Source organism: Rousettus aegyptiacus, unplaced genomic scaffold (assembly GCF_014176215.1).
Source record: "Rousettus aegyptiacus isolate mRouAeg1 unplaced genomic scaffold, mRouAeg1.p scaffold_m13_p_6, whole genome shotgun sequence".
Taxonomy (NCBI): Eukaryota; Metazoa; Chordata; class Mammalia; order Chiroptera; family Pteropodidae; genus Rousettus; species Rousettus aegyptiacus.
In genome coordinates this window covers 33,896,924-33,922,979 of record NW_023416309.1, presented here as the reverse complement: position 1 = coordinate 33,922,979, position 26,056 = coordinate 33,896,924, and the positions used below count along the sequence as shown (strand labels likewise).

Sequence of the window (26,056 nt, the reverse complement as noted above, 5' to 3'; positions counted from 1 at the left end):
ATTTGGGGCCATTATCACATTTTTATAAGAACAGTTAACAGTGTTGGTTAGGGTTGCTATACAGGTGGGGAAAACAATAGGAAATGGTAGATGGAGGAAGGAGTAGGGAACCTTTGTTAACTCTGGCCCAAATTCAAACAGTGTGGAGAGGCTATTATGAGGGAGACATGGGTACAGACTGGAAAGGAAGTGTTCAATATTTCATCTAAATAAATAATAAGAAACCTGAAATAACTTCTCTAAATCTCTTTGGAATAGCATGAGATTAGAAAGATTGAACCGAGTTTGGAGGCTCAGCTATCTGAGAGGTAAATGGTCAACCTCCAGAGAGCCTCTGCCACTGGCACATCAGTAGATGGGGAGTGGGAGTGAGCTAGGAAGGGTTAAGGTGGGATTGGTCATGCAGTCTAGAAAAGGGTTAGAAATTTCCTACATGTATACACACACACACACACCCCAATAGTCGATTAAGAAGCCATTAAATTGAGGGAAGAGACTGGAGATGAGCAGATGCAGATGGAGCTAGTATACTTTGAAAGGGTCATCACTGGCTCTGTGGGAGGAGGAGGAGAATATCCCTTCTCTTGATAGCTCTCACCAGGACTGGACCTCTCTTGAGAGGGGAACAAGCAGTGGTGGTTGCAGATGGAGGCTGTGGGGAGGCAGCACCATTACTGTTGAGTGCTTTCACTCTAAACACATATATTATCCTTGGCTTGAAGGACTTCTGAAAATAATTAGTGTAATATATGTTTTGGAAACATTTATAGGGAAACTAATTTTCATTGTTTGTGTTTCTACAAATTTTTGCCTTATTGCAGTGTTCATTTTCTGAGCTCAAGTGAAACAGTTTTATTGGAGCTTGGCGAATTCTAAATAGTGGCTGCCGATCACGTATTTCTTTGACCCAAGCACACTCAGAATTTCCAGCATAAACAATCTGAATAAAATTTAGGCTAGGAAACATAAAAGTCCCCAAACACCTGTAATTCTAATGAACTGGATCCCATTTTGGATTTCAGTTCTTTTGGTTCCACTTTTGAAACCTCCTCTTCCTGTGCTTCAGCTCTACCTTTGTCACTCCCAACCTCATTTGGCCACACTTACCTATTGGGTTTTGGTACATTCCACCTCATGTTGGATGCCCCCACAGAAAGTGAGGGCTGGGCAGAACCTCTGGGAGTAAATGAGGACCTTGGCAATAGTTCAAGGTAAAGTCAACCTTTGGAGCTCATTCACCAAAGTCTCTGAGCTATGGCTCTTTCTCACTTTTTCTACTTCTTAGCTTGGCTATCTTTCAGGATCCTAGTACCCTCATTCTGTTATTTAGTTCTCTCCAATCCTCCCTAGATTTCTCCTTGGAAATAAACTATGTTCCAAAATGACCTTACAGATTTTCTGTCCTTTGTCCTTCCCTCTATTCTTCCTCCTGCCCGCTCCCCACCCCGCCCCAATCAAACCAAAAGCTGTTCCTTTTGTGTAGATTAGGTTAATCAGATTGTTTTCCTAACACAGAGCCTGATAGCAAGGTTTCTTCTCAGTTTTCCTAAGATCAATGTTTGTTCTTTTAACTCAAATGAATCCCTAATTTGTGGATTTCAGGTAGTATTAGGGAGACATTTTTGGTTAGTGATTACCTTTCATTAAATAACTCCACTCAGACTATTCTATATATAGGTCTGATCTTGAAAGATGGCATTTATGACCTGATTAGTTGACTCCTTAGTCCCAAAGAATGGTTAGACAAATTGGTAAAAGCAGGAGCTGTTGCAAAACGTCTAGGTCTATGATTTTTTTCCCTTCTTCCAGCAAGAGGAATTCCATAGCTCAGATGTCCCAGGCTTCCCAGGGAATAGCTGTGTCCTTGTGCAGGCTTTGAGTGAAGTGGACAGACTTTGTGACAGGTGGTCCCTCTTGTCAAGGTGACTTTTTAAATGTATAAATAGACTAACCCTGAAGGCTTAAGACTACAAACTGATATGGGCAGGAAACCTAGGAGGACCTAAGAGATAGGGGCTGAAAAAGAGTAGCCTTGAAAAGGAGATGAAGGAAATATTTCTAGTTCTTACCTTCTAGAACAGTTTGGTCAGAAATCTGGAATAGCAAACATCTGGGAAGGAGTATCAGAGGTTTCCTGCTTCCTCCCCCTTACAATTTATAACATAGTAACAATTTACAAATAACCTTAAATATAACAGATTGATTTTCCTATATGTTTAAAAATTGTGTCACCAAACTGAAGTGTGCTTATGTAAAGTTAGTTCTTTAGGTAACATGGTCATTCACTTAAAACTTGAAAAATAAAAATTGAAAAAAAATGTTAGGAGCAAGGAAATTGGAAAGAGAGGCTGGTTTGATTCTTTAATTTTTAATTCTGTCCAATCTGTTTATCATTCCGGTCTCTCTTACCTCCATTTGTATAGTAATGAGATCTCTAGCACTTTTAATCACTCCTTTTCAGCTACCTAAGCCGTCCAAATCCTTTTGCCTGGGATTTAATACCATCCCAGTCTGACTTCAAATTTTTCTAACCTCACCTTTTTCTGCTTCCCTTTCAGAACCCCATATTCAATTAACTGAAATATTCCCATCTTAATTTCTAATTTCTGTCCGTATTTTAAAACCTCTATCTAAGGCCATCTCCTTTCTGAAAACTTCTCTGATCGCTACGTTATGTATAGCATGATGTAGTACCTGCTATTATAGCTATCTCCAGCCCACATACAGCCATCTTTTTTAACCGTGTACCTTCCTTCCTTCAAACCACCACTGAATATGTATACTGTGGGCAAGGCATTAGTACTGGTTACTGTGAATCAGAACTTACTAAGAATCAGACTTAAAATCCTGTGTCAAAAAGGTGATAGTATAATGGGTAGATAACACAAATAGATAAATACACAAATCTTTATATCCTGGTACATAACAGGATCTCAGATATTTGTCAAATTAAGAAAAATAAAAACAAGATAAGATACAGATTAAGAACTTTGGAGAGTTTATATATACCTAGAATGATAAAAGAAAGCTTCTTGAATGAAGTATCATTTGAACTAAGTCTTGAAGGATGAAGATTTTGGAGACTGGCTAGGAGAGGGGTGGAGGTACTACAGTGTAGGGGAATACACATTTTGGAGAAAGACAACAGTATGAACACAAATGAAACACTGTGGTATGAATGGAGAAGTAGTGTTGGTTAGATGGGACACAAATGTATGAAATGGAGTAGAGCAAAATTAAAATAGTAAAAATAGGTAGGGGCTAAGTTATAGGGCACCTTGATTGACAGCCTCTGTCCTTGGCTTTGTGGTATATTTACTCAGACTCATTCATTCTCCATCTACTACCTCTTAAGAGAATAACGATAATTTTATTTTAGCTCAATCAAATCTGGTTTTGTTATATCCCACCTTGGAAATCTACAGCACTTCTTATCTTCTTTATTTATTTGTTCCTTGAATGCTTGGTCTAAATTTGTGATTTGGGCACCTGGCATCATAGGAATTTCTCTAAAGAAGGAATTCCTCCTCTAAAATGAGGGAAGTACCTCCTATTCATAATAAATACTACTTTTCTCCCCCGAGTCTGATTTAGCAAATGGTTCCACAGTTTCTTAGTCCTTGAGTTTTTCGAAGCTTTTATTCCTTTTCAGGGAGGTCTAAAAGATGGTGCAGTTTCAACAAATTAAGTGGTATCTAGTGGACAGAATAGCCAATCTGTCCCCTAAGGCAGTGGTTCTCAAACTTTTTGACATCAGTGACCGGTGCTCCTATGAGAACCTCATGCCCGATGATCTGAGGTGGAGCAAAGGCAGTGATGCTAGCGCTGGGAAGCAGCTGCAAATAGGGGAGTGGGGAAGGGTTTGGGGATCTCTGCCTTAAAGGATCATAGTCAGTGTTTTCCAAAGTGTGTTCTGAATAACACTTGTCCCAATAAACACTGGTCTCTTGAGAGGATCATTGCCAAAAGGTTTACTCATAATGATAATAGGTGTTGTATATTGAGCACTTACTTTGCATTTTGTATTCATTTTTTCCTTCAATTAAAGGTTCCATAGCCACAAATATTTGAGAAACATGATATATTAAGGCTCTGAGAAGTCCTACAGTAAATAAATGTGTGTAATAGTGTTTAATCCAGTATATTATATACCTGTTTTGGAATTATGCTTGTGAAGATTTCAGTGGAATTAGTATTCCATGAAGCTCACTCAAAGAATAGGCTTCTTCCCAGGAAAAACTTAGGTAATTTGAACTTTTATGTGTACATTTCTCTCAAGTGCTTTAGTGATCAGCATGCCAGTAACAACATCCTTGTCCTAGTACCCCAGAGCTGAAAATACTCATTTATGTAGACATTGGACAAAATTATATGGCTGCAGAGCATGATTGCCTGAAACTATGAACCTAGAAGTTAAAATACCTGAGTATAGTGCCAGTTTTATTGTTAAATCATTTTCTCCAGCTTTTCTAACCCCTAGGTTTGTTAGGTTTAAGAAGAGTCTATCATTACTTCTTTAATGAATTGAAAATGGGCAGAATGGGGTTGGAAAGAAAAGAGAGGTTAATCGCTTACAAATAAAAATGCACGTGGACTTGCCCAGGAGGCTCTCAGTGGCATGACTGGTGGCCAGAGCCTGGAGCACAGGAGTCTTGTAGGTGCACAAAATCTTTGCAGGGGAAAGAGTATGGATAGACTTTCGGCCAGATAAACATGGGTTTCAGTCCTGAGGTGACTTCATTCTTCTGAGCCTTAATTTCCTTCTCTCTAAAGTAGAGACAGTGTTTACAGCATAAGGGTTATGGTGAGTTTAAGTGTAACAGTGTGTGTAAAATGCCTAGCACAGTGTTGAGTATACACGCTCAAAAGTTCTAGTCTCTTCTTTTTTTCAAAAGGGACTCATCTCTCATGCTTATGCTTTCTAAGTCATGTGGAAGCATCAGCAGTGATGATGAGCGCTAGGTAATTCTGATTACTGAGTGGGTCACCTGATGGCATCAGGAATTTGCACTGATTAGGCCCAAATCATGGGGTACCCACTGGTGACCAGACACACTGTACTTCCATGCCTCTGTCTGGCAGCTTTCAGTGGTGTGAGGGGACTGAAAATAGAATTGCTGAGATAGAAGAGCAGCTGCTGGACATTTTCATGCAGGATCAGTGCCTGCCTCTGTTAATTCACCTTTATTAATTCACCAGAACACTGATGAACACAGAGCACTCACTAAGGGTTAGGCACTGTGCCAAGCAATTGGGACCCATGCTAGTATATGATCTCAGCCCTAGTGGACCCTAGAATTCAATGGAGGGAACTAGACAGGTGAATAGTAAGCAAAGTAAGGAGTCACAGGTGCTATGATAGAAGTATTACAGGAAGTAGTTGGGCTGGGGAAGGTGGGGATTCAAAGGACAAAGTGGTCAGATGTTCCTGAAGGAGCCAGGAAGGCCTCCTGTTATAAGTACAGGTATTAATCATAAGATTTATTTAATAATGTCTTTATTAAGTCGAGCATAGAGCAAAGCTATGCATTGCCATTTTGGGGGCACAGTTTTATTTTATGCATGCTTTATTTTTGTACTGGGTGTCCTTGTGAAACAGTGTACAGAGTGCTGTTTGAATTGTTCAACAGTAACTGAGGGTCCTAGAGAGGGGACTGTAAGCCTGTGGTTTATGCAACTTGGTTTAAATGGCAGGGTTTCCTTTTTGTTCCTGGACTGTTTCCTGTCCCTAATGGTGGACCATCCTGGTAGTGGAGCATCCTGGGAGAGCTTGAATTTCCCAGGGTTACTTTTGGCTCCCTGTCTAGGAAGAATCCTGATTTTGATGAGACTCTCTTGGATCTACAGTTGTGTCTTGGATCTACAGTTGTGCACCACAAAATGACATTTTGGTCATATACAACAGTAATCCCATAAGATAATAATGGAGCTGAAAATACTTACCACCTGATAATGTCCTAGCTATCATAACATCACAACACATTACACATTTATGGAGATGCTGGTATAAACAAACCTATTGTACTGCCAGTCGTATAAAAATACAGCACATACAATTACAGTAGTAGGTTGTACCATCTAGGTTTGTCTAATTACACTTATGATGTTCGCACAATCACAAAATTGCCTAACACATTTTGCAAAACATATCCCCATCATTAAAGGACACACGGCTATACTTGTCTCTAAGGAATGGGAGGAATAGTCTGAGTGTGAGACTTAACAGCTTTTTGCTTTGAGGCCTCGTAGAGTTCTGACTGGAGGCTCCAGAGCTACCCAGAGTAACTAAGTCTTATCAAGACAATGTCTGATCAGCTATTGGGTTCCTTTCTGGCCATGACCCCTAGAATATACCGGGAGGGTATCTCCTTCTCCACTGGGTAGAGGACAGCACTTGAGAATAATAGATAGCATCTAAACTGGAAATTGTCTGACCTTTTTATTAGAGAGCTATGTGGTAAAAATTAGGTTGAAATGAGATACCAAATACAAATGTACTTTGAAGAGTCCAAACCACAATTATTGCTGTTGTGGCTGTTAGTTTTGGTGGTTAATAATAATAATAATAATAATAATAATAATAATACCCTTATACTATGGAAGAGATAAAGATGTCTCACAAACCACAAACTAGTTTATTTGTGATACTTTGGGGCACTCCAGTCATTCAGTGAGGTCTGTGATGCTTAAAATAGAATTGCTGACAGCTGGAGTGGGTCTGAGTTCATTACCACTGCAGCTGAGCTGTTGCAGCTGTATGTCAGCGGACCTAGGTTTAGCTGACTCATCCTGGTTGTCAGAAGAGCCGGGATGCTGCCGCTCATTGGGGAGAGCAATCCTGATAGTTCTGCAGTATTGTTTTTCTGATTCATGTGGATTGAAAGGATTGTAGGATTAGGGAGAGAAAAATGGAGGCTTTTTCCTGAAGAGCTTGAGTAGGAGTTTGAAGAGTATTGAAAAGAGGAAAAAGGAAAAAGGGGTGTGGGGAGGCTTACCCACATGCTTTATGGGAAATTTATGAGAAACAGAACAAACGACAGGGAGTTTGTTTTGGTTAGGTAGTTTCCTGAGCTGGCCACCAGATTGCACTATTGACTCTGAACAGATTTGTTACTTTTTGGAGCTACCTTGAGATGAACAGATGTAAAGGAAGGCACTATGCAGTAGGATGGTCATGTGACAGATGTTTGTAACCTAAGGAGATGACCAGACAAGAATAAAATATAGGGCGAGATGTTCAAAATGAGCTCAAGATAGCATTATTTATTGGTAGATGAGTATCTAAATTTTAAATAGTTGTCTGAACTGAGAAGATTCTAGAGCTATAGGGAAGCTTGATAATGTTCAGAAACTTGAAACCCTAAGATTTGTGTTTAAAACTGTTATTAAAACTGTGTTTTCTCTTATCCTATTATTAAAGATACAGTCAAATGCATTTTACATTTAATTTTCATTTAGAGACTTTTGCAAAATTTCAATGAAAATTTCTTTTAAGGAAATAGTGTTATCTTATAGTCTCCTGTCAAAATAAGTGACCCATATTGCATTTCTTAACTTTTTTCCCTAGCACCTGGCCTCATCTTATCCCTATTATTAATGACATTTAGTTCTTACTAGGATGTAATTTTAGTTTCTATATAGAGCTATAATTAGATATTTTATATTTATAACAAAATAGTCAAAATTATTTGGTAATATCTCTTTTGCGTAGTTTAGTCAGAAAACTTCGAACAGCTATCTATTATTTAAATTTACTATACTTTTAACCATTTGAAGTTAATAGCTATAGAAGCAACCCTTTTAGAGCAATAGCAGGAAATAAGTGAGGAAAAGTTCAATTACTTCAACTTTATTCTATATTTTGATATATCAAAGCATAGATATTAATAGGTGTTATGCAAAAGATAGGTTCTATAGAAGTAATTTTGGCAATGCTAGGTTAAACAACATTTGAACAGATTTCTTCCTCATAGAACTTCTTAGAACCTTTCATTAATAAACACCAGTGTGTGTCATGAAGCTCCAAAAAAGAATAGATAGTCTATAACTTTTCTGGCAGAACCACCCTTTGGGAACCTTAAAAAGAAAAATTAGTGCTTTCAGTACTAACTGTTAATATCATTAATGTTACATTCTTTTAGATTTCTTAAAGGCTGTTAAAGCCACTATATGGTATAAATTGGTATATTTATATAGCCAAATTATATGTTTGGTTTTTGCCTTCGAAGATAAGCAGTTATACAAAGTGGATTATTAATTCAGGAGATAAGAATTTAGAAGACAAATAATTTAGCCAAAAGTAGGTTTCATGGTTCTCCCCAGAGCTTCAGTAGGAATACATGCTTTAAAAGGAAACTAAAGAAAACCCATTTTGTATTTTCTCTCATAAGGGCTTATAGAACACAACATTCCATTGTGAGCTGTGTGGTGACTAAACACCTTTTTAGCCAGAGATCACAGACTAGGGCCCACAGGATAGATCTGGCCTGCAGATATTTTTGTTTAGCCTGTACAAGGATTTTAACATTTGAATTAATTCCCAATATTTTAAAATCTTGAAGTTGCACATAAAATTCTAGCTACTTTTGAAAAATGCGAAAGTCTGACAGCACATTTGTGAATTATAACTACTTGCTGGAGCTGAGAATTGTCTGCTTCCTTTAAAAGGACCATTGTCGTTGGGGCTTGACACAATAATGCTACCTGTCTGGCCCTACAGACATTTGGTTTTGTGTCACCCATGCTGTAAGGACATAGCGTGGCCGAAGGGCTTGTGGGTGATACCTCTTCCTAGAGACACTTTTATAAGCAAATGTGGTTAGTTTTCTTCAGGAAGAAGAATCAGCGTTGGAATCAATTTTAGGCTCATTTAAAGTCTTTACCGTCTGGCGACATCCCTATGTTTGTCCTCTGGATGTTGAGGTTTTTCCTTCCCACAGTATAGCCTGTATAGCCTATGTGACAACATACTGGAAGAGTCCTCCCCCCACAACACACACACACACACATACAGATCCCTGTGTATGTAAAAGTTGTATTACTGCATAAATTTATGTTGAATTAGGACAGAATTCTAATTTCATCTGTTCTCAGAACTAATAAAGAAACAGAATCAAAAAGTAGTCCTTTTATTTATGTTCTGCCTCTTTCTACAAAACATTTGAGTCAGCTTATAAAGTATGGCATTTGAAAAGTAGAGAAATATATGTGTGTGTGTAAAATATATTCAAAAGAATAGAAAATATATTCAAAGAGTACGTCAGAATGATAGAACGTGGATATCAGGCTCCGAGAATAAACCTTAGAAGATGGAGAACAAGCCTTATATGAGAGTGGGCTTATATTTCAGAGCGATATCAAGATGTGAACTTTTCAGGGCAAACAGGACAACATTACTTTTACTTAGAGTGTAGAGTGTGCTGATGTTTGCCTATATTGACATTTCTCTGATTCTGTAGTGGTACGAGCTCTGAGGAGCTGTTTTCTGGTGGCAGCTGGGAAATGTGGGTTTTTATGAATAGAGTTAATCATTACTGTCCCTTGAGCATTTTCCTTAATCTATAATGCCAAGAATAGGATAATGGAATGGGTTGTGTGTGACGTAATGATACGAGGATGGAAACAGGGGCAGGGGAAGGGGGGTTGGAGGGGGATAGAGGATGAGACACTAATGAAAACTCTCAATCAGAAAGTTTGAGATCTTCTGCAGAGTTCTTTTGAGCAACAGTTACCTACAACTATTGTAGAAGGTTGCATTTTCTGCACAGGAATTGTTTTCATTTGTGAAGCAAAGTAATTCAGGATCAAACTCAATTATTGTCAAGTGACTGGAATTATCTTACCAGGTCCTCAAGCTGCCTTAACTACTATAGTAGGGATAAGACTAGAAGAGAGGCTCTATGTGTAGAAAAAGATATATCCTACTTTTTTGTGTGTGACATGCGAATTCTTTTTCTTCCAGTATCAGGAAATTGTGTTTTTAATTAAAAATTAATAATGGGCCCTCATGAAGGCATTTTTTGGCTTTGTTCTTGTTTTTTAATTTATTTTTCAATTACAGTTGACATACAGTATATTAATTTCAGGTGTTCAACATAATGGTTAGACATTTATATACCTTATGAACTGATCACCCTGTATAGGGCATTGAAAAGTGGTGTTTTATGTATGGTATTAATGAATCCGCTTTTGTGGTAAATGTCAAAGAAATGATACTTTAATCAAACAGAACAAATTTTACAAGGAAAGAACAGAATTTTTTTAATGCTATAAAGGTAGAGCCAATGCCTGAATGTTTACTGAATTGCAGATGGGTCCATGTTTTCAGGATCTAGAAAAGAAATGGAGATTTTTTATGGCTTCTGGCTAACCTAGCGAAGGCAACAGTGTCATAAAAGGCAAAAAGTTAGATGAGGGTAAATTTTATATCAACCATAAGGAATGTGTAAACTGTTTCTGAGCAATGCCAGTTTCAGAGTTGATTCAAAGTGTTTCGAATGCATAACTGGCAGATTTATTACCTTTCAAATGGGAGTACTCCTGGATATAAACCAAGCCACATAAGGAATTATGTGTTTCTTTGCATTAAGTGTTGACAGTTGGGCAATGGGGAAAATGAAGAATGTTGTTGATACTAAGGAAATGAAACTCAACTATTTTGTTTCCTAGCCTAATCAGTGAGGAGAAAGGAGAGGCATATTTCTAAGGATGGACACAGGCTTCTACACATAGCTCACTTCCTAGAGCACATGGCCAGTTGCATAAGTGGTTGGTTTTCAGGCAGTACTGAAACTCACCTTTCAATATGGGAGGGTATTTTGTGTTTTTTGTTTTGTTTTGAGCTTTTCTTTCATAAATTCAGGTACAAATCAAAACAAATATGTTCTAAGGTTCAGATTCTGATGAAATACCTTATTTTTTATTATATGGTAAACAGTACAAACTACAAGCAGGAAGTCAGATTTCCAGTCAAGAGATATTAACAAATAGAAAAAAAAATATGTCATAAAGATATCCTTCTCTACTCTTTGAAAATTTACTTCAATTTCTAGGTTTGCCTTTAACCACACTGTTTAGGAAAGTCAGATAAATGAAAAGTAGCTAACTCCATGTGATTTGATATTGCTGGTAATTCCATGCTTACTTGATGAGTGTTCATCTATGTTAAATCGTATTGCTGAAAGATAAATGTTTTAATTTTAGGAGGTGATAATTTAAAATCCAGACCTACAGATAACTTTTAGAAAATATTTCTATTCCTGTTCCCTTCCTTTAGGTGAACTCTTAAAAAGCTAAGTGCTAGATTGTGACAGGTTATAGACAGTCTATCATGTGTTAAAATGGATCTGATTCAAAACTCAGAATCTGTCTCTAAAAGACTACTTTTTTTTTAAGCCACCAGTGATTCTGAAGGTTTCATGATTTATGTCTAGAGTTGAGTGTAGTATCTATAAGTAGATTCCCCAAAAGTTCTATTGAACGGCACTTAATGCAGATTACATTAACTAATAACTGGATTTTTGTTTGGGTTGTGTATGTTGTAAAATGCACAAATCAGTGGGTTTGTCTTTAGTCACCTTATTCTCATTTGGGGTTGATGGAAATGAAGTAAGGACCAAGTAAACAACTTTTTTTCAGGTGCAAATTCGACCATGGAACCTAAGTGACAGTGACTTTGTAATGGATGGTTCTCAGCCTTTGGACCCCAGAAAAACTATCTTTGTTGGGGGAGTTCCACGACCCCTTCGAGCTGGTGAGTGGAAATAGTAACACCACAACAACAAAACCAACAACAAAATTCCCAATGCATTTAGTCTTCAGTATTTTCTAGGCTTCCAGTCAATTATACACAATCTCCAAAAAGAAGGCTGTCATGTCAGTTTCACTGAGTTGACTCTTTCAAAATTAAATGTTTTCTCCCAAAATGCTCTATTTCCTTATGGTGCAAGAGTAAATTTTATTAAAATGTAATTTTGAAAGGATGAATTCTATTTAGTGCTTTTCTATTCAACCACATATTTAAAAAATAATAATACATTTGGCAGTGTGCATTCTTATGCCAGTTAGCATTGTTATGTATGATGGGAAAAGAAGTCACCCCATCGAAAATCCGTCCAGTACAGCTATGTGCCCACTCAGTGACGAGCCAAATCACTGCTGGAAATTGTGTCACTGGGAATCAAACGGAACTATTTCCAAGCATAACAGGTTCCTGTTTTTTCTTACGCAGTCTGAAAAATGAGTTATGTATTTAGGCATCTTTATTATGACTTTTTTTAAAGCTTCCCTGTCTTTTGTTTTTGATTTTGTTTTTTAAGTTTCTTTCCAGTGGTGAAATAATTATGTCTGCTGAGATTGGGCAGAATCATAATTGACTGGGGCATTTGAAGTGATGCTGAGTTCGTGACTTCAATATTTAAATCCAAAGACAAATTTAATCAGTTATGGATCAGTGTTATTGCCAGTGTAATATAATAAAATTATTTGTAGGGACTAAGTTTTTAAAGTGCTTAAAGTAATTGAGTTTATTTTTTAAAAGTAAGATGAAAAAATAAGGTTGCCATTGCACTGTAGCTATGAATGTGCAACATTATCTCTACATTATTTGTAAAAAGTAGACTTGGTTCTACCTAAAAAAGAAGCAGAAATCATTAAAATCAAGTTGTGAAAACAGAATTACAAAATGTAAAATATACCTATAGCTATTTGGCTCTATGACTTTGATGAGTTCTTAATTCTGAATAGTCCTCAACAGTTCTAACATTTATTTCAATCTCAATTGCAGTCTAGTCCAAAAGATAACTTTAGGCCTATATAAAGATATGTTCGTTATTCCATTTGGTGGTATATCAGAAAAGGAGATATCTTTTGGGTCTTATTCTCATTTTCATGGAAAACAATGCCGAAAGAAAGCAAAGCAGCAGAGATTCTCCCACCCCTTCCACGATTTACCATCAGAGAATAAAGTCTAGGAAAGGCTAAATCAAACATGAACAGCATTATTAGATGAGGGCAGATGCAGCCCTTTGTTCCTAAACTGCTTGTGCTTTAAAAAAGAAAATGTGGGTGAGGGCAGTGTGGATTATTCCTGACTTTTTCAAACTAGTGTTATGTTTAGGAGTGGAGGAGGAGACAAATCCCCTTCAAATGTCTATTAACTACATCTGTATTTTACCCAAAAGATGGATGTTCATTGCTAGTATTCTAGCTATTCTTTTTTGCAACTTAATTGCAAGCACAAATTAGTTTTAATATTCTAGCCCCTCTCCTTTTTTCCTAGGCAGGAAACCGAGAAAAAAAAAATTCTGAAAGAAAAAGTCCCACAGTTTTAAAAAATAACAACTAATTTTAGCTCCTATATCTATTTTTAAGTCACAGACATAATAGTTTATAAATTAAATTCTCTTTTTTTATCACTCACTCTTTATTCTTCCTGTTTTAGTGATTTTAAAAGGTAGGTAAGGGCCTCTATATAACTTTCTCTTTGTAAATCCTATAAAGATCCATTTTTCACACTAGTTTTAAGATCACAGTGACATGACAGGACAGGAGACCCAAGATGCTGAATTCTATTCTCTCTTTAACATCTTTGTCTACAAGATGTTGTAAGATCTAGGATTAGACAAAAATTATATTTAATTTTCTCATCAAAAATGGGATTTTATGTTCTCTACCTAGAAGTTGTCTCTTTTTTAAAAACTAAGCTAAAATTTTTTGTTTTAAAGTTTTATTTTTATAGTTATGTGGCTAGTGATCTATAGTTACCTTGTCTAATGGAAATGTTCCTCTATGCCAACACCTCTCATAATTGTAGTTTTTACTGTCTATCCAAGACTTCCAGATTGGATGCCATGTAATCTAAATACAAAGAGTTAACATCTGCAGCTTTTATCTATGTGCATAGAATTGGGTTTCTTTGGAACACACTGAGCTTTGTGGACTGGTGTGTGCCTTGGAATAGAAGGCTATTTTTAAAAGAATTCACTGTGACTTTGCTAGACCATCTTAAATTGAATACAGTGCAGTTCACTTGAACAATAAACATTTATTGAGCATCCACTGTGAGACTGGCACTGAGCAAGTACACGTCATACCAAATTGATTGAACATCTCACCATCATTGTAAACAGGTCATCATCTACAGAGTCAGAGATTTCAGAACAGAAGAAAATGTGAAATTTATTAATAGCATGCTAGTTCAGTTAATTGGATGCTGTTATATTCTTTAACAAAATTTTCCTCAAATTTGGTCTTTACTTCAGGGCATTTTTTATTGTTTCCAGCGGGTATTGTGGTTATGGAATTCTGAAAATTCTTAAAACTGTTTCAGGCATGATATACAGGGTGATCCTGGACAAGATATAGGTGACAGTACTCAACAGGTGGAATTTTAGGTGTCCAAATTGCTTGTCACCTTATCTTGGGCCAAAAAGTCACATGGTATAGTGACTAAAATGTTATCACTCAAGATTTATTCCTTCGGATCTTGTGAAGCTATTTATCTTGGGAAGATATTTCCCCTTGTAAGACAGGACCATAATCATTAGTCATTATAAATATAGTCCTTAGCCCACCAAACAGAAATACATAAACACTTTTAAATAAACAAGGCAACCTGTTTTAAGCAGTATTACCCTGAGTTTAAGCTGCTGCTTCTGGTCCTTTGACAAGCTTTCCTTTTTAAAATTCAGATTGGAAAAAAAAAAAAAAATTACAGGCCTAGAAAAATTAACCCGAAAGTGAGAAAACATCAATGAAGAAATTGAGATGAGTTCACTCAAAGCTAGGTTGCCTGATTGTTAGTTTCTCTAGGTCAAATAAAACACATTTCTACTGTCTCCTGTCCATTCCATCACTCCTGTCAGTGACAATGGCAAACCAAGGACAGTTTGCCTGAAGTCCTGGTGTTTCTCAGGTCTCTTCTTCCATTCCCCACCTCTTCCCACCCACATGCTGGGAAAGTCTATAGGTAGTCTCACCATGCCACCATGTGGCTACAATTTTCATTTTTCTTCAGAGAGAGTACAGAGAAAGGGGTAGGCTGTCTGTCTGGAAGAACAACATGTTTTCACTCTTCGTTCACGTAATGCAAACTGCGTGTCTTCCTGAATCTCTGTACAGAAACAGCCCTGTTGCATGTCTCTGTGGCATTAGGACCTCTCTAGAATGCACGTCTTTGCTCTTAGAGGAAATATGTGCCACACTTGGGGATTGTGAGGAGGCCACCAGGAAAAGTAGAGAGTGACATGTTGGTCCTTGTACTCTCCCCTGCAGTTTATAAACAGGAGTATTCTCTGACTCTACCTTCTTGGCTTGGATGTCTAATTTGAGTACTGCCTCAGTGATCAAGCTTTGGGACCTATCTACTTCCAACTTTGTTCAGGCTTGGAAAGCCCTCAGCTGTCCTCTCTGATTAGAGGCATATGAGCTATTCCACTTCATGCCTACCTTCTGACAGTTTATCTGACTAGGTCCTGCAGAACAGATGTATCTTGAGAGATGTTTATCCGAGTCCCTGAAGCCTACATATAGTTTGCTTGTCATCTTGGGGTCTCCCATTTTTCCTAACTATTGCTCTGCTAATTCTTTCCTGTCTTTTTTTCCCCCTATTAATATTCTGTGATGAATCCTAAAATTTCCTTCTTTGACTTTTTTGCCTTCTGACTATTGTGAGGGTGGCTTTTCTGTAGAGGAAAAAAAAAACTTTTTAGATAAATATTAAGTGATATATGGCATACATCTAGAGAACATACGTCCTATATTTTTCAAGAGCATTTATTTCAGATGTTCTGTACAGGCATTCTGGTACTTGACGTGCATTAGGAATCACATTCTGATTTGTGATTTAGGAAATAGAAGTATTATAAACATAACCTTTTTTTTTGTTCTATGAAGTGGTAGCAGGCAGAAATCATCTTAAATCAAGTTTCTCAGCAGTAGAAGCTCTTTCTTTTACCAGGTCCCAAGTTTAGTATGAGTTGTCCCAGATTTGGCATACCAACTTTGTTAACTGCATTGCCCTTCAGGTTAAGGAATTTCTAATGTTAGTACGTTTGTGTTCTCTGCCCGCCCCCCACCACCACCAAAAGCAAACCCTCCCCTGCAGATGATGTCTAACTTTGCCATATCGGTGGCAGGTTGGGTAACATTAATATAAAGCCAAAGTAAGACTGGGATGAATTGGTGTGTAAGGAGCAGAAACCGAGCCAAGTTAATGTTGAGCAAAGATTTATAAGTAGAGAGAAAAACAAGCCCTGAGCAAAACTAAACATTGGAGCACCACTTTGTGCTCACCAGTGTGCTTGGAGCTCTCATGTATGTTTAATCCTCATGGTAACCTTGTGAAGTTGTAAGTGATAGAATCCATTTTAGAGACAAGGAAGCAGAGTTCAAAGGGAGTGATGAACCAAGGCCACAATAAGTAAAAAAGCCAAGATTCAAACTCAGATCTCCAAACATCACGTTTGGAACTCTTTCCACAGAAGGAAGCTACTTTATTAGTGAGCTCTGAAATTTTGTCTCTGTAACAGTACTAACAGCCAAGTAGTACTAGTCTGATTTTAATCAATTTAAACACATTATCTCTCTGACTTAGTTGGTGGTTCATACCGTTATTTGAAAATATTCATAACTTCCCAACATCTGGTGCAGAATGGAAGCTTATGAGCACATTTTCCTCCACTTAAGATGCGTGAACTGCCCTTGTGAACCAATTTGACAATGGTGGGAAATCTAGAAAGTCCACCTTCAGGTTGAATCTTCTTTTCTTTCAGAAGTCCAGACCTCTTCATCATCCTGAGGTACATTACACCTCTTTTCTGTCTGTTTTGTTCTTACTGCCAAAGAGAAGAAATATGGCTTCTAGACTCACAGTTTAGAATGAAAGATGAATGTGTTGATATTTCCCTCAAGAATCCTCATTCCTGCTCTACCACCTTTGGCTCTCATAGTATCCCAGACATTGCCTTATGGCTGACTTTGAAATCTAATTAAATGGTAGGAACATGACCCTGGCGTGGGGCAGGATGGGGGAGGCATCACGATTCCCTCTCTGGCGAGCTAAAGTCCCTTTCAGATCTCTGTGAAGAATCAGGAGCAAATCCAAAGAATCATAATTGGAGGTCAGATCAACTTCAAAGGCATAGTCACCACAACCCAGAGGAATTCATGGGAATGCTGTATGCTACACACGATTGCAGTATTCTCGTTTCCCTCTCAGTGTGTGGCACAGGGAAGCTGATCACAAGAGCCATTGTGTGGGTCAGACTTATAGTGGTGTTGCTATTATCATGGAACAGTGGTTCATGAGATCACTTGAGTTGTCTTAGGAACACAGAGCATCTTATCCAAAGTGCACAATGTCCATGGATATAGCTATCAGACCTGCTAATTTCCCACCCCTGTGGTGACCAAAAAGACCCTGTGAACACTATCTGGATAAGGAAGGAAAAAATTTAAAGTGGTTTGGAGTCTCCTGACTTTCTCATGGACTCTGTCTCTGCCTGCTGTTACCTCCGTCTGTCTGAATTCTGGTCTCCACTTGTATGCCCTGCTCTGGTAGCCTCATCTTCCTCAAATTAAATGTTAACGTCATGCTTCTGGGAGCTACACTGTCCTTGCCCTCTACAGAGGATGGTTTAGAATGAAGATTCATTCACTGTAACAAGTTCAGTAGGTAGTTTGACTACATTTTCCAGATAAGATACATCTTTGATCAAGAGCTCACATTTCATGAGCAGAGATGAGATTACAAGATATAGATAAACCTATGAAGACTTTAGTTGACTTCTGCCATGTCCTTATTGCCTTCTACTTTCCTCTTCTCGTCCCAAGTAGTCAAAAATGCTGGCCCCTTCTTGGCTCAGCTTCCCCTTGCATCAGGGGAAGGGAATTTATACTGGATTTTCCTTCATTAACTGATGATACTCTAAAGAATCCTTTAAAACCTAATCTCCAAAAGTGGTTGTACATTCTGACATCTGTAGGTGAATTTGTATCTTCTATATAAAAATTTTTTTCAGATTGAAAAATTATAGGACTTGAAGAAGGTTTGCTCTGTGTTTCTGTTAGTCACCTATGTAGTGGGTGAATTACTTTTTTCCCTAAAGCTCTTTTTACCAAATGGTTACTTTTCTCAATAATTAGAAACTATTTAGAACTTAAGTGATATCCCTCTGGTGTTTGAGTTAGCCTACAGGAAGTGTGCTTTTAGTGAAGACTTGCTAATTGAGTAAAGGACGAAATACAAACACCAGTTGTTTGACTATTATTTACTTTTCTTCAAGGATGATCACAGTATTAAACCTTTGGTAGTTAAAATACAGGTTAGTATAGAAAGAGAGATAGGAAATCTTCATACTCTTCCCCAAAAAAACTTTCTTTAGTTGCCTTGATTGTTTCTAGCTTCTCAACAAATTGCCCTTCACTAGAGTGAGACTTCATTGGTTACAAATGTCTACAGACTTTTCGGTGGCCAAGAAAATGACTGTATATAAGCTTAGAAGTGGAAATCATTTATTTATAATTAGTTTTTATAAAAGCATAAGCGAATGAGGTTTCCTGCTTCCTATCAAAAGTATATAACTGCCAGCAACATCAGTCATGACGTAATGTTTGGCGCATGAAGATGATTTTCCAGCAGTTAGATTTACGAAGTAATGGAATGTTTGTGCTTGTGGAAGGTGACTTTGCTGTCATCTGAGGATCCCTAAGATTCCATTGGAGACCACTATTCTATAGAAGAACCTGTGGTTGTATAACCCTCCTCCTCAGCTAGATCTTCAAGTTTACAACTGGTAGACCTTCTTTCTAAATCACTTTCTTTAGTTCTTCCTAAGAGTAGAAGACAAGTGCCATTCAGTTCCTTGCCAGCATTTTTCTCCTGCCCATTTACCAGGCTGAGGAGGTGTTTACTCTCTTATTCCATTCCAGAGCTGGGTCTTTGGAAAATTAGCGTTTAATTTCCAAGTCCTGAGGCTACTTATTTCACTAGGCCCTTTTGACCAATAAGGGAAATTGATTAATGACTGTAATTAATTAATTCTCCCTTCAGTTTCTTGGTTTCTGTAACTGGAATAATATTAGCCATCTGAGGAGGTCCTCGAGCCATCAGAGGTTGTGGAATGAAATGTAAGGACCCACTGAACTGATAGTCAGGGTATGTGCACCACTCTTATTGCATTTTTTGAATGAATGTGATTCCTGAATCCTGCCTCAAGACTGCAGTCAGGGTCTACTTGAGCACTCATCAGCAATGTTCCCTTGGCTGATATTATGGTCATAATAGGATATTTGGGATGTCTTTCTCCTGTTTCGTCTTTCATGGCACATATTCTTGGGCTTAGTGATTGCTGGCTGCTTTTCTCACCTGAAAGTTACCTGTTGGTTGCAGGTCATTCTTCCTATTAAAAATAGGCACTTAGAAAACAATCACCAATGTAAGGCAGTCTGTTATGGGGAGAAATTGTGAAAAAGTTAAGTAGAAAGACAGCCTTTCTGTCTTAGCTACATAGCTTTTCTTTCTGCCTCAACAGCTTTATATTACAGGAACCCAGGAGTACCTGGCTTTCCTTCTGCTCATAAGTATCTGGTGTGGTTCTTATACCATTCAGCCCTTCAGCCCTTGTATCTGCTACAAAGTTCTTCCTCTTCCCCACCAGCTTGTGTTGCTCTCCTTCTCCCCAGATACTGATTCCCATGGGGCCCTACTATGCGATGGTCTTTACACACCAGCTATGGCCCAGGTCATCATCCATCTTCCTAGTCTTCTTTCCAAATACCATATGTCGGTGTTTGAGGAAGGTGGGCTCTTGGGTCATTCCCCAGGGGTAAGGCTAAGTCTTTTGGATTTAAACCATGTGACTGGCCTGAAAGGAACGGTCATACCTGGAGGAGGTGCCGTCCAGTATCAAGTAAACAATTACCTTCAGGCAGTTTGGATCCAGGTAAGTGCTATATTTCTCTCCATGGTAACTTTATAGTGAAGATGATTTTAGAATATCAGATGTTTAGAATGGTCCAATTTCTAAATGATTTCTGTACAAAAGGTGTTTTGTAAATATGCCAACATAAAGGTATATTTAGAAGAAATGTGGCAAAGACTGTAGACCTCTGCATTTTTTCATATTTTCTTCCTTTTTTTTTTTTTTTTTTTTAGCACTTAATATTATTCTGTATTAGTTTCAGGTGAGCAGACCTCTGAATTTATAGCAGGGTGCAGGATGGATGTTTTTACTGCCTTTGTAGCAGCTAGTGTTTCCTGGCACATTGCAAATGCTCAGGAAATGTTCATTGCTGTTATTATCCTTACTAGTATTATTACTAAAATTGAATATGAGAGGTTAGTGTGAACATTTATCAGTTGAGATAGCATATACTCTGAAAGTCTTCTTTTTTGTTTGTTTGGTTTTTTAGTTGTAGAGATTTACTTTAAGGCCGTAAGTGTATTGCCTCTAGCTAAAACGAGGAGTTAATTCTTTCTATAGCTGAATCTTAAATATAGCAGTGTGACTTTAGTCATTGCTTTTAGTTTTAGAGGTCAATAAGTAGGCCTGTTTCTTATTAACTTGTTAGGGCACCATGAAATACTTTGCCTACCCAAGGCCCACTCCAGTGGACTAAGCAGTTAGAAATTAGAACAAGATTACTGATAGATCATTCCTTTTATACTGTTGCTCAAGTTCTGATTGTGTAAATTTGTGTGTGTGTGTGTAAATTCATAATTTTTTTCATTTAATTTTTAAATATCCTACTTGAGTTGTTAGACTGATGTGGACACTCTTCAGGATACTTAACATGGGTTTTCCTTTCATAATTACACTGCATGATCCTAAATAGTTCTGTCTTCTCCTGGGCAAGAGTGCCTTCTAAACATTTATATAGAATTATTTTTATTTTCTTGCAGTTGAACTGGCAATGATCATGGACCGTTTGTATGGTGGTGTCTGCTATGCTGGCATTGATACGGACCCAGAGCTGAAGTACCCCAAAGGTGCTGGCCGTGTGGCATTCTCCAATCAGCAGAGTTATATTGCAGCCATCAGTGCTCGCTTTGTGCAGCTCCAACACAATGACATTGACAAACGGGTAAGCAATTGCTCAGGGTGTAAATGCTATGGAAAAGAAATGAAGTTTATTTTGTGGGTCGCTGGGAGGAAAAGCACCTCGTGATCATAAATGAGCCACTCTGCCTTACACTGGCTCATAAGTCCATCTAGGCTACCTGAAAAAGAGAGCATGCTTGGTATTTAAGGCATTAATGAACTTTTTACCTCACTCATCCCTAGGGTGATGTTACACTTATGAAAATAACCCTGCAGAATTTAGCATACCAAACCAGTGCTGTTCAAGAGACGATGCCAACAGTGCATTAACGATAGTTGAGAGCTGGTGTCCTGTTTGGTCCCTGTGGTGCTCTTACAACAAACAAACTTGTACTAACATTTCATGTTAACATTCAGGAGTGTATGTAAAATTTTGAAGTTCTGATTTCTCTGTAAAAAAAAAAATTGCAAAACCACACATAGTAGCAGTCGTTGGAACCAGGCAGCTGCTGTCCCCTCCAGTCCCCTCTCCAATTCCCTGTAGTTCTGCTGCTCATACCACATATGCATGTGCTTTACTTGCTTCTTTGCTCCTTGGTGTCACCTGCCCGGCCACTGCAGGCATTCAGTTTTCCTACCTCTGATCTAAAGAGAAGCATGAGGTAGGGTTGTAGGGAGTTGGTGTGCTCATTTGGTTTTACGAACAGGCATAGGTTTAAATCCCTTTAACCTCAACTCTGCCACTCAATTCAGAAGCTTGGGGGAATAGAAGGTTGTGTTAATCTGGGACCTATGTTAATAGATAAAAGAGCAAGTAGGAGAATACCATCAAATTTCGAACACTTCCCTGTGCAATTGTCCAGTGGTATTAATGCTCTCAGCAAAGGATGGTCTTGGGGGATGCACGGGACCAGAATAAGTATAGTAGTAAATATGTTATATTATGAAATTCTACCTATGCTCTCTAGGGTCAGCTTTGACTGATTTTGTATAGCAGGCTTAAGTTTCTTAGGAAATGAAAGTTTCAATTGGTGATGGTTTTTAATATTCAGCAAGATTACATTTTTATTAAGATATATATCTTGATCAAATTATAAAAGCCAGTGCTTAAAATACACAATTTATTTGCTACATTACTGGGCTCCTTAAAAGTAGTGTTGGTTTGTATGTTTTTTAATTAAAATGAATAAAATAATTCCCTTTCAGAATTTCGAAACACTTTTAAATTAATGGAGACTCAGAGGGATGGTAGAGCATTGATTCCATTCCTAGTTTGCAAGCACCCACAGCACCCCGAGCTCCCCCTTTTATAACAGCGACCCCCCCCCCCACAGCCTGTCAGCTCCACCGAGATCAGCATGGTGTGTGTCTCTTTCTCTCTTCATCCCCAGTGCTTACCCATTTCTCGATCTATAGAAACCATAGTAGGTGCTCGATAAACCTTTGTTGGACTGACAAATCGTGCTACTTGAAGAGTTCCCTTAACTATCGCTACTGGTGGACTTGCTTGTGCCTGTCTGAAACAGCAGATTCCGTTGCATTTAGACCGCTACTGCACCCAATAAACTTAACCTAGCAATAAACTTAACCTAGAGAGGCTTAGGTTCTCATCTGTATGGAAGCAGCTTTCTTTGTTCCCCTCTGAAACCAGAACTCGTGACTGTGCAGGAGGTAGGTCCTAGAGATAAGTTCCATTTTCCAATGCATCTATCTTCCTTTTGCTTCCTCGCTAACAACCTCCTGGCGTATTCTGTAATAGAGGAAAGTACACTTGCCCCAGGGATTATGGTAATCTTTGAGCCTCTTTAAGAATCACAGTAAATTCAGATACTATTTGTTTTGTTACCTACCCCTGCTCTCACCCCTGGCTGTGCTCAGGGCCTCAGTATTTCTTCCCATAAGACTTAGAACTAGGTAAAAAGAGAAGTGGCTTTGCTTTTATTAGCATGATCATAGGCCATGCTATGAAAAAGTATCTGAAACACTAAGCTCAGAATTCAGAAAAGTCATTGACTGTTTTCTACCCACTGTATTTTGGTTAACCATACTTTCCGTATCTTAGAGTAGTCCTTGATTAACTATTAGGGTAGCAGCCAGTTGTAATGAAAAGAGTATGGAGTTTGGAGCTGGAACAGATTCCAATATATTTAAACCTCTGCTGCTACTAGTCACTGGTGAACCCAAGCAAATGAGCTAACGCCAGGAGCCCTGGGTCCTCATCTGTAACTCCCTCCAGGGGACGGTCTGAAGATTAAATGGGATTTGAGGTTGAACAGCCTGAGCCCTATGACATTTGGGTAGATCTTTAACTAGCACTTACTGGTTAACAGTATTCATATTGTTACAAATGCACTTAACATTGATGTTGTTAATATTACTTAGCTTGAATGGCCGGTTGCTCTGCCGAAGATGTAGTGTAAAGGTACACTGGTTAGTGAAAAGAGCACTGGGCCAGAGTCAGATTGCTGAGTCTAGAGCTGGTTTGCTCCCTGTGGGTTATGTGACTATGGGCAGGCAGGTCACTTAAATTCTGAGCTTCAGTGTATAATGAAAGCAGTAGTAATAATAGCCTTGTGTGTACCACAAGATTGTTGAGAAGCCCAGAAGAGAGATTGAACAGGAAAGCAGTACATACAGTGTAATACACTGTACACATATGCAGTGGGACTGTTGTGGTCACAAGAATGCTCCCTCCATCCATGTAGTATCAAAAAGGGACCTGTCAGTTCCTTCCATGCCCTGGGACGAGAGTCATCTAAGTGTGAGAATTGGAAATCACTGAAAGTGGCAGAGGAGGTCTGGTACCCTCTCCATGCTATCCTCATATTCTTTGTTTGCCCTGACCAATATGGAGACCATTTTCTTTATTATGAGAGGTGGAAGCCAGCTTTCATCCTGAGTTGGTCTCCTTTTTCACTACTCTATGAACATTACATTTACTTCCTCCAAACTGTATTTCTGTCCTCTTCTTAATTTCTTCTTGCTTTGAAAATAGCCAACGCTACCTTATTTTGTTGTTTCTGGCATGTTAAGCCTCTGTTAACTGCACCCTTCATAGAAGCATTTTAAGGTTCATTGCTAGTTTTATTTTTATTTCTCTTTCTCCTAAAGCATAAATTAAAGCTTTCCAGAGAGCTCCCATTATATAGAAGCACGTTAGTATTTCTTTAGATAATGCTTTTTTTCTTTCTCAGGGGCTCTGTTCTTCATGGTCTACAGAGAACTTCTATCATTAGGTGCAGCCTTCTTCCCAGAATAATCCCTGCAAGTTTTTAGCAACAGTCTCTTGGCTAAGATTTTGAAACTTGCTATCCTAAAAGTCAGGGACAGATGTCTACTTGTACCTTCAATCCCTTTTCCTTGCTATTGCAAATTCCAAGATCCTACAACCTTTTTCTCTGTTCTTTGGAGTTAGCCTAGAGTTGCCTTTAAACTGAGACTATTGTAAATAGCATCGACCTTTATTATCTTTCTGGTCAGGGGAGCCTCCTTTGCTGTCTGTATCATTTTAAATGCAGATTCAGTGGAATCGGTGGTTAAAAAAAAAACTGTAGATGGAATTTTATGGCCACTTGCTTCCTGTTCGTAGCCCTTACCCTTTTCACTATTTGTCCCATATGGGGAGTGGGGGAGGGCCACCTGCAGAGCAGCAATGCCTGGAACCATGGAAGTTCTAGGATTATTTGAGGTGTGTGCTCCCAGGTTGTACCTCTCTCAGGTAAACTGTGGGAGGTACATGAAGAAGATTTTGGTTGGTATATTTTCCTTACCTCTTTTGTATCCAACAAAGTTTTTTCAAAAAAGACATCTCTTTAGAGAGTATATATGTTTATGTATTTATTATTGTTGTTGTTGTTGTTATTGCTTTTCTTTTGCTAAGCTTTCAGATGGAGTGGTTTATGGAGAAAATACAGCTTTATAATTTGATTTCTTCTCACCATCTTAGAGACTTTTGACTTCATGAATATAAAATATGTCAATGTATAACATCTCAGCTGTCATATTACTCTTCCATTATGTCAGTATTTTTAAGGAAGAGATGGGTCATTGTTTTTTTGTTTGTTTTGGTAACAGCTATATTGAGATATGTAATTCATATACCATACAAATCACTAACTTAAAATGTATAATTCAGTAGTTTCGGTATACTCACATAGTTGTACAACCATCACCACAGTCAATTTTAGAATAGAAGAAGAGGTATTTTAATGTACTGCTTCCAAGTATGCAGTAAGAAGATCAATTGAACAATAACCACAGTGGCGAGGGGGCACTGCGTTTATTCTGTATAATTTTATTTAGCTCGTTATATGGAGGGGATCCTGCTTATTTGACCTATAGTTTTTAAAGTCACAGGAATAAGGTAGCCCGGGCTATTGGGTCAAAATTCTGATTCCTGCTATATCTGTAATTAGAGTCCCCCAAGACTATGTGACTTGTCGAAGTGAGCTGATAAATCGACACTTAACAAATTTTTTGCTGTGGTATGTCTAGCAATGGGAGGGCTCACAGGTGGGAGGGGCTTTTAATGGTAGTTCCTTATAGAACTGCCATGATTTTGACTCTGCCACTTGTGCCCAGAGGTCGGAATAGGTGTGCTTGGCACATGGGTAGCATTCAATAAATGTATAGACTAAATTAGGGTGATTAATGGGAGAGCAAGGACTGGAAGCAACCATGAAAGTTTATCAAGGTTACTGGAGTGAGTCACTCTCATCCTGCCTGGACATCTAGACTAGCTTCCCAATGGTCTTCCCATTCAACTTTAGCCAGAGTAATCTTTTTAAAGTCATAATGTGAATTACGTCTTTCCTCCCTTTTAAACTTTTGATTATATTCTACTGCTCTTAGGATAAAGGTCAAAATTCTTAATTAACATTTTCTATATGACCCTTTGTGTTTTACACCCTTCTTCTGCCTTAGCTCTTTCTTCCTCGTCTTGAACCTGTCACAGCTGACCTTTTTCTCTATTTTTCAGGGTCATTATACATACTGTTTCCTGTGCCTGTCTAATA

At 38.2% G+C, this 26,056-nt stretch overlaps 1 protein-coding gene across 8 annotated transcripts in view; it reads left to right on the top strand.

Annotated features, from left to right (window-relative positions):
* Nucleotides 1–26,056, top strand: part of CPEB3 (cytoplasmic polyadenylation element binding protein 3) — a 160,567-nt gene that overhangs the window by 114,452 nt on the left and 20,059 nt on the right. For all 8 annotated transcript variants that reach the window (XM_036223523.1, XM_036223524.1, XM_036223522.1 and 5 more), the window contains 2 exons: nucleotides 11,638–11,752; nucleotides 20,903–21,084. In XM_036223523.1, coding sequence (XP_036079416.1) covers nucleotides 11,638–11,752; nucleotides 20,903–21,084 — 297 coding nt within the window. The remainder of the gene's footprint in view (nucleotides 1–11,637; nucleotides 11,753–20,902; nucleotides 21,085–26,056) is intronic.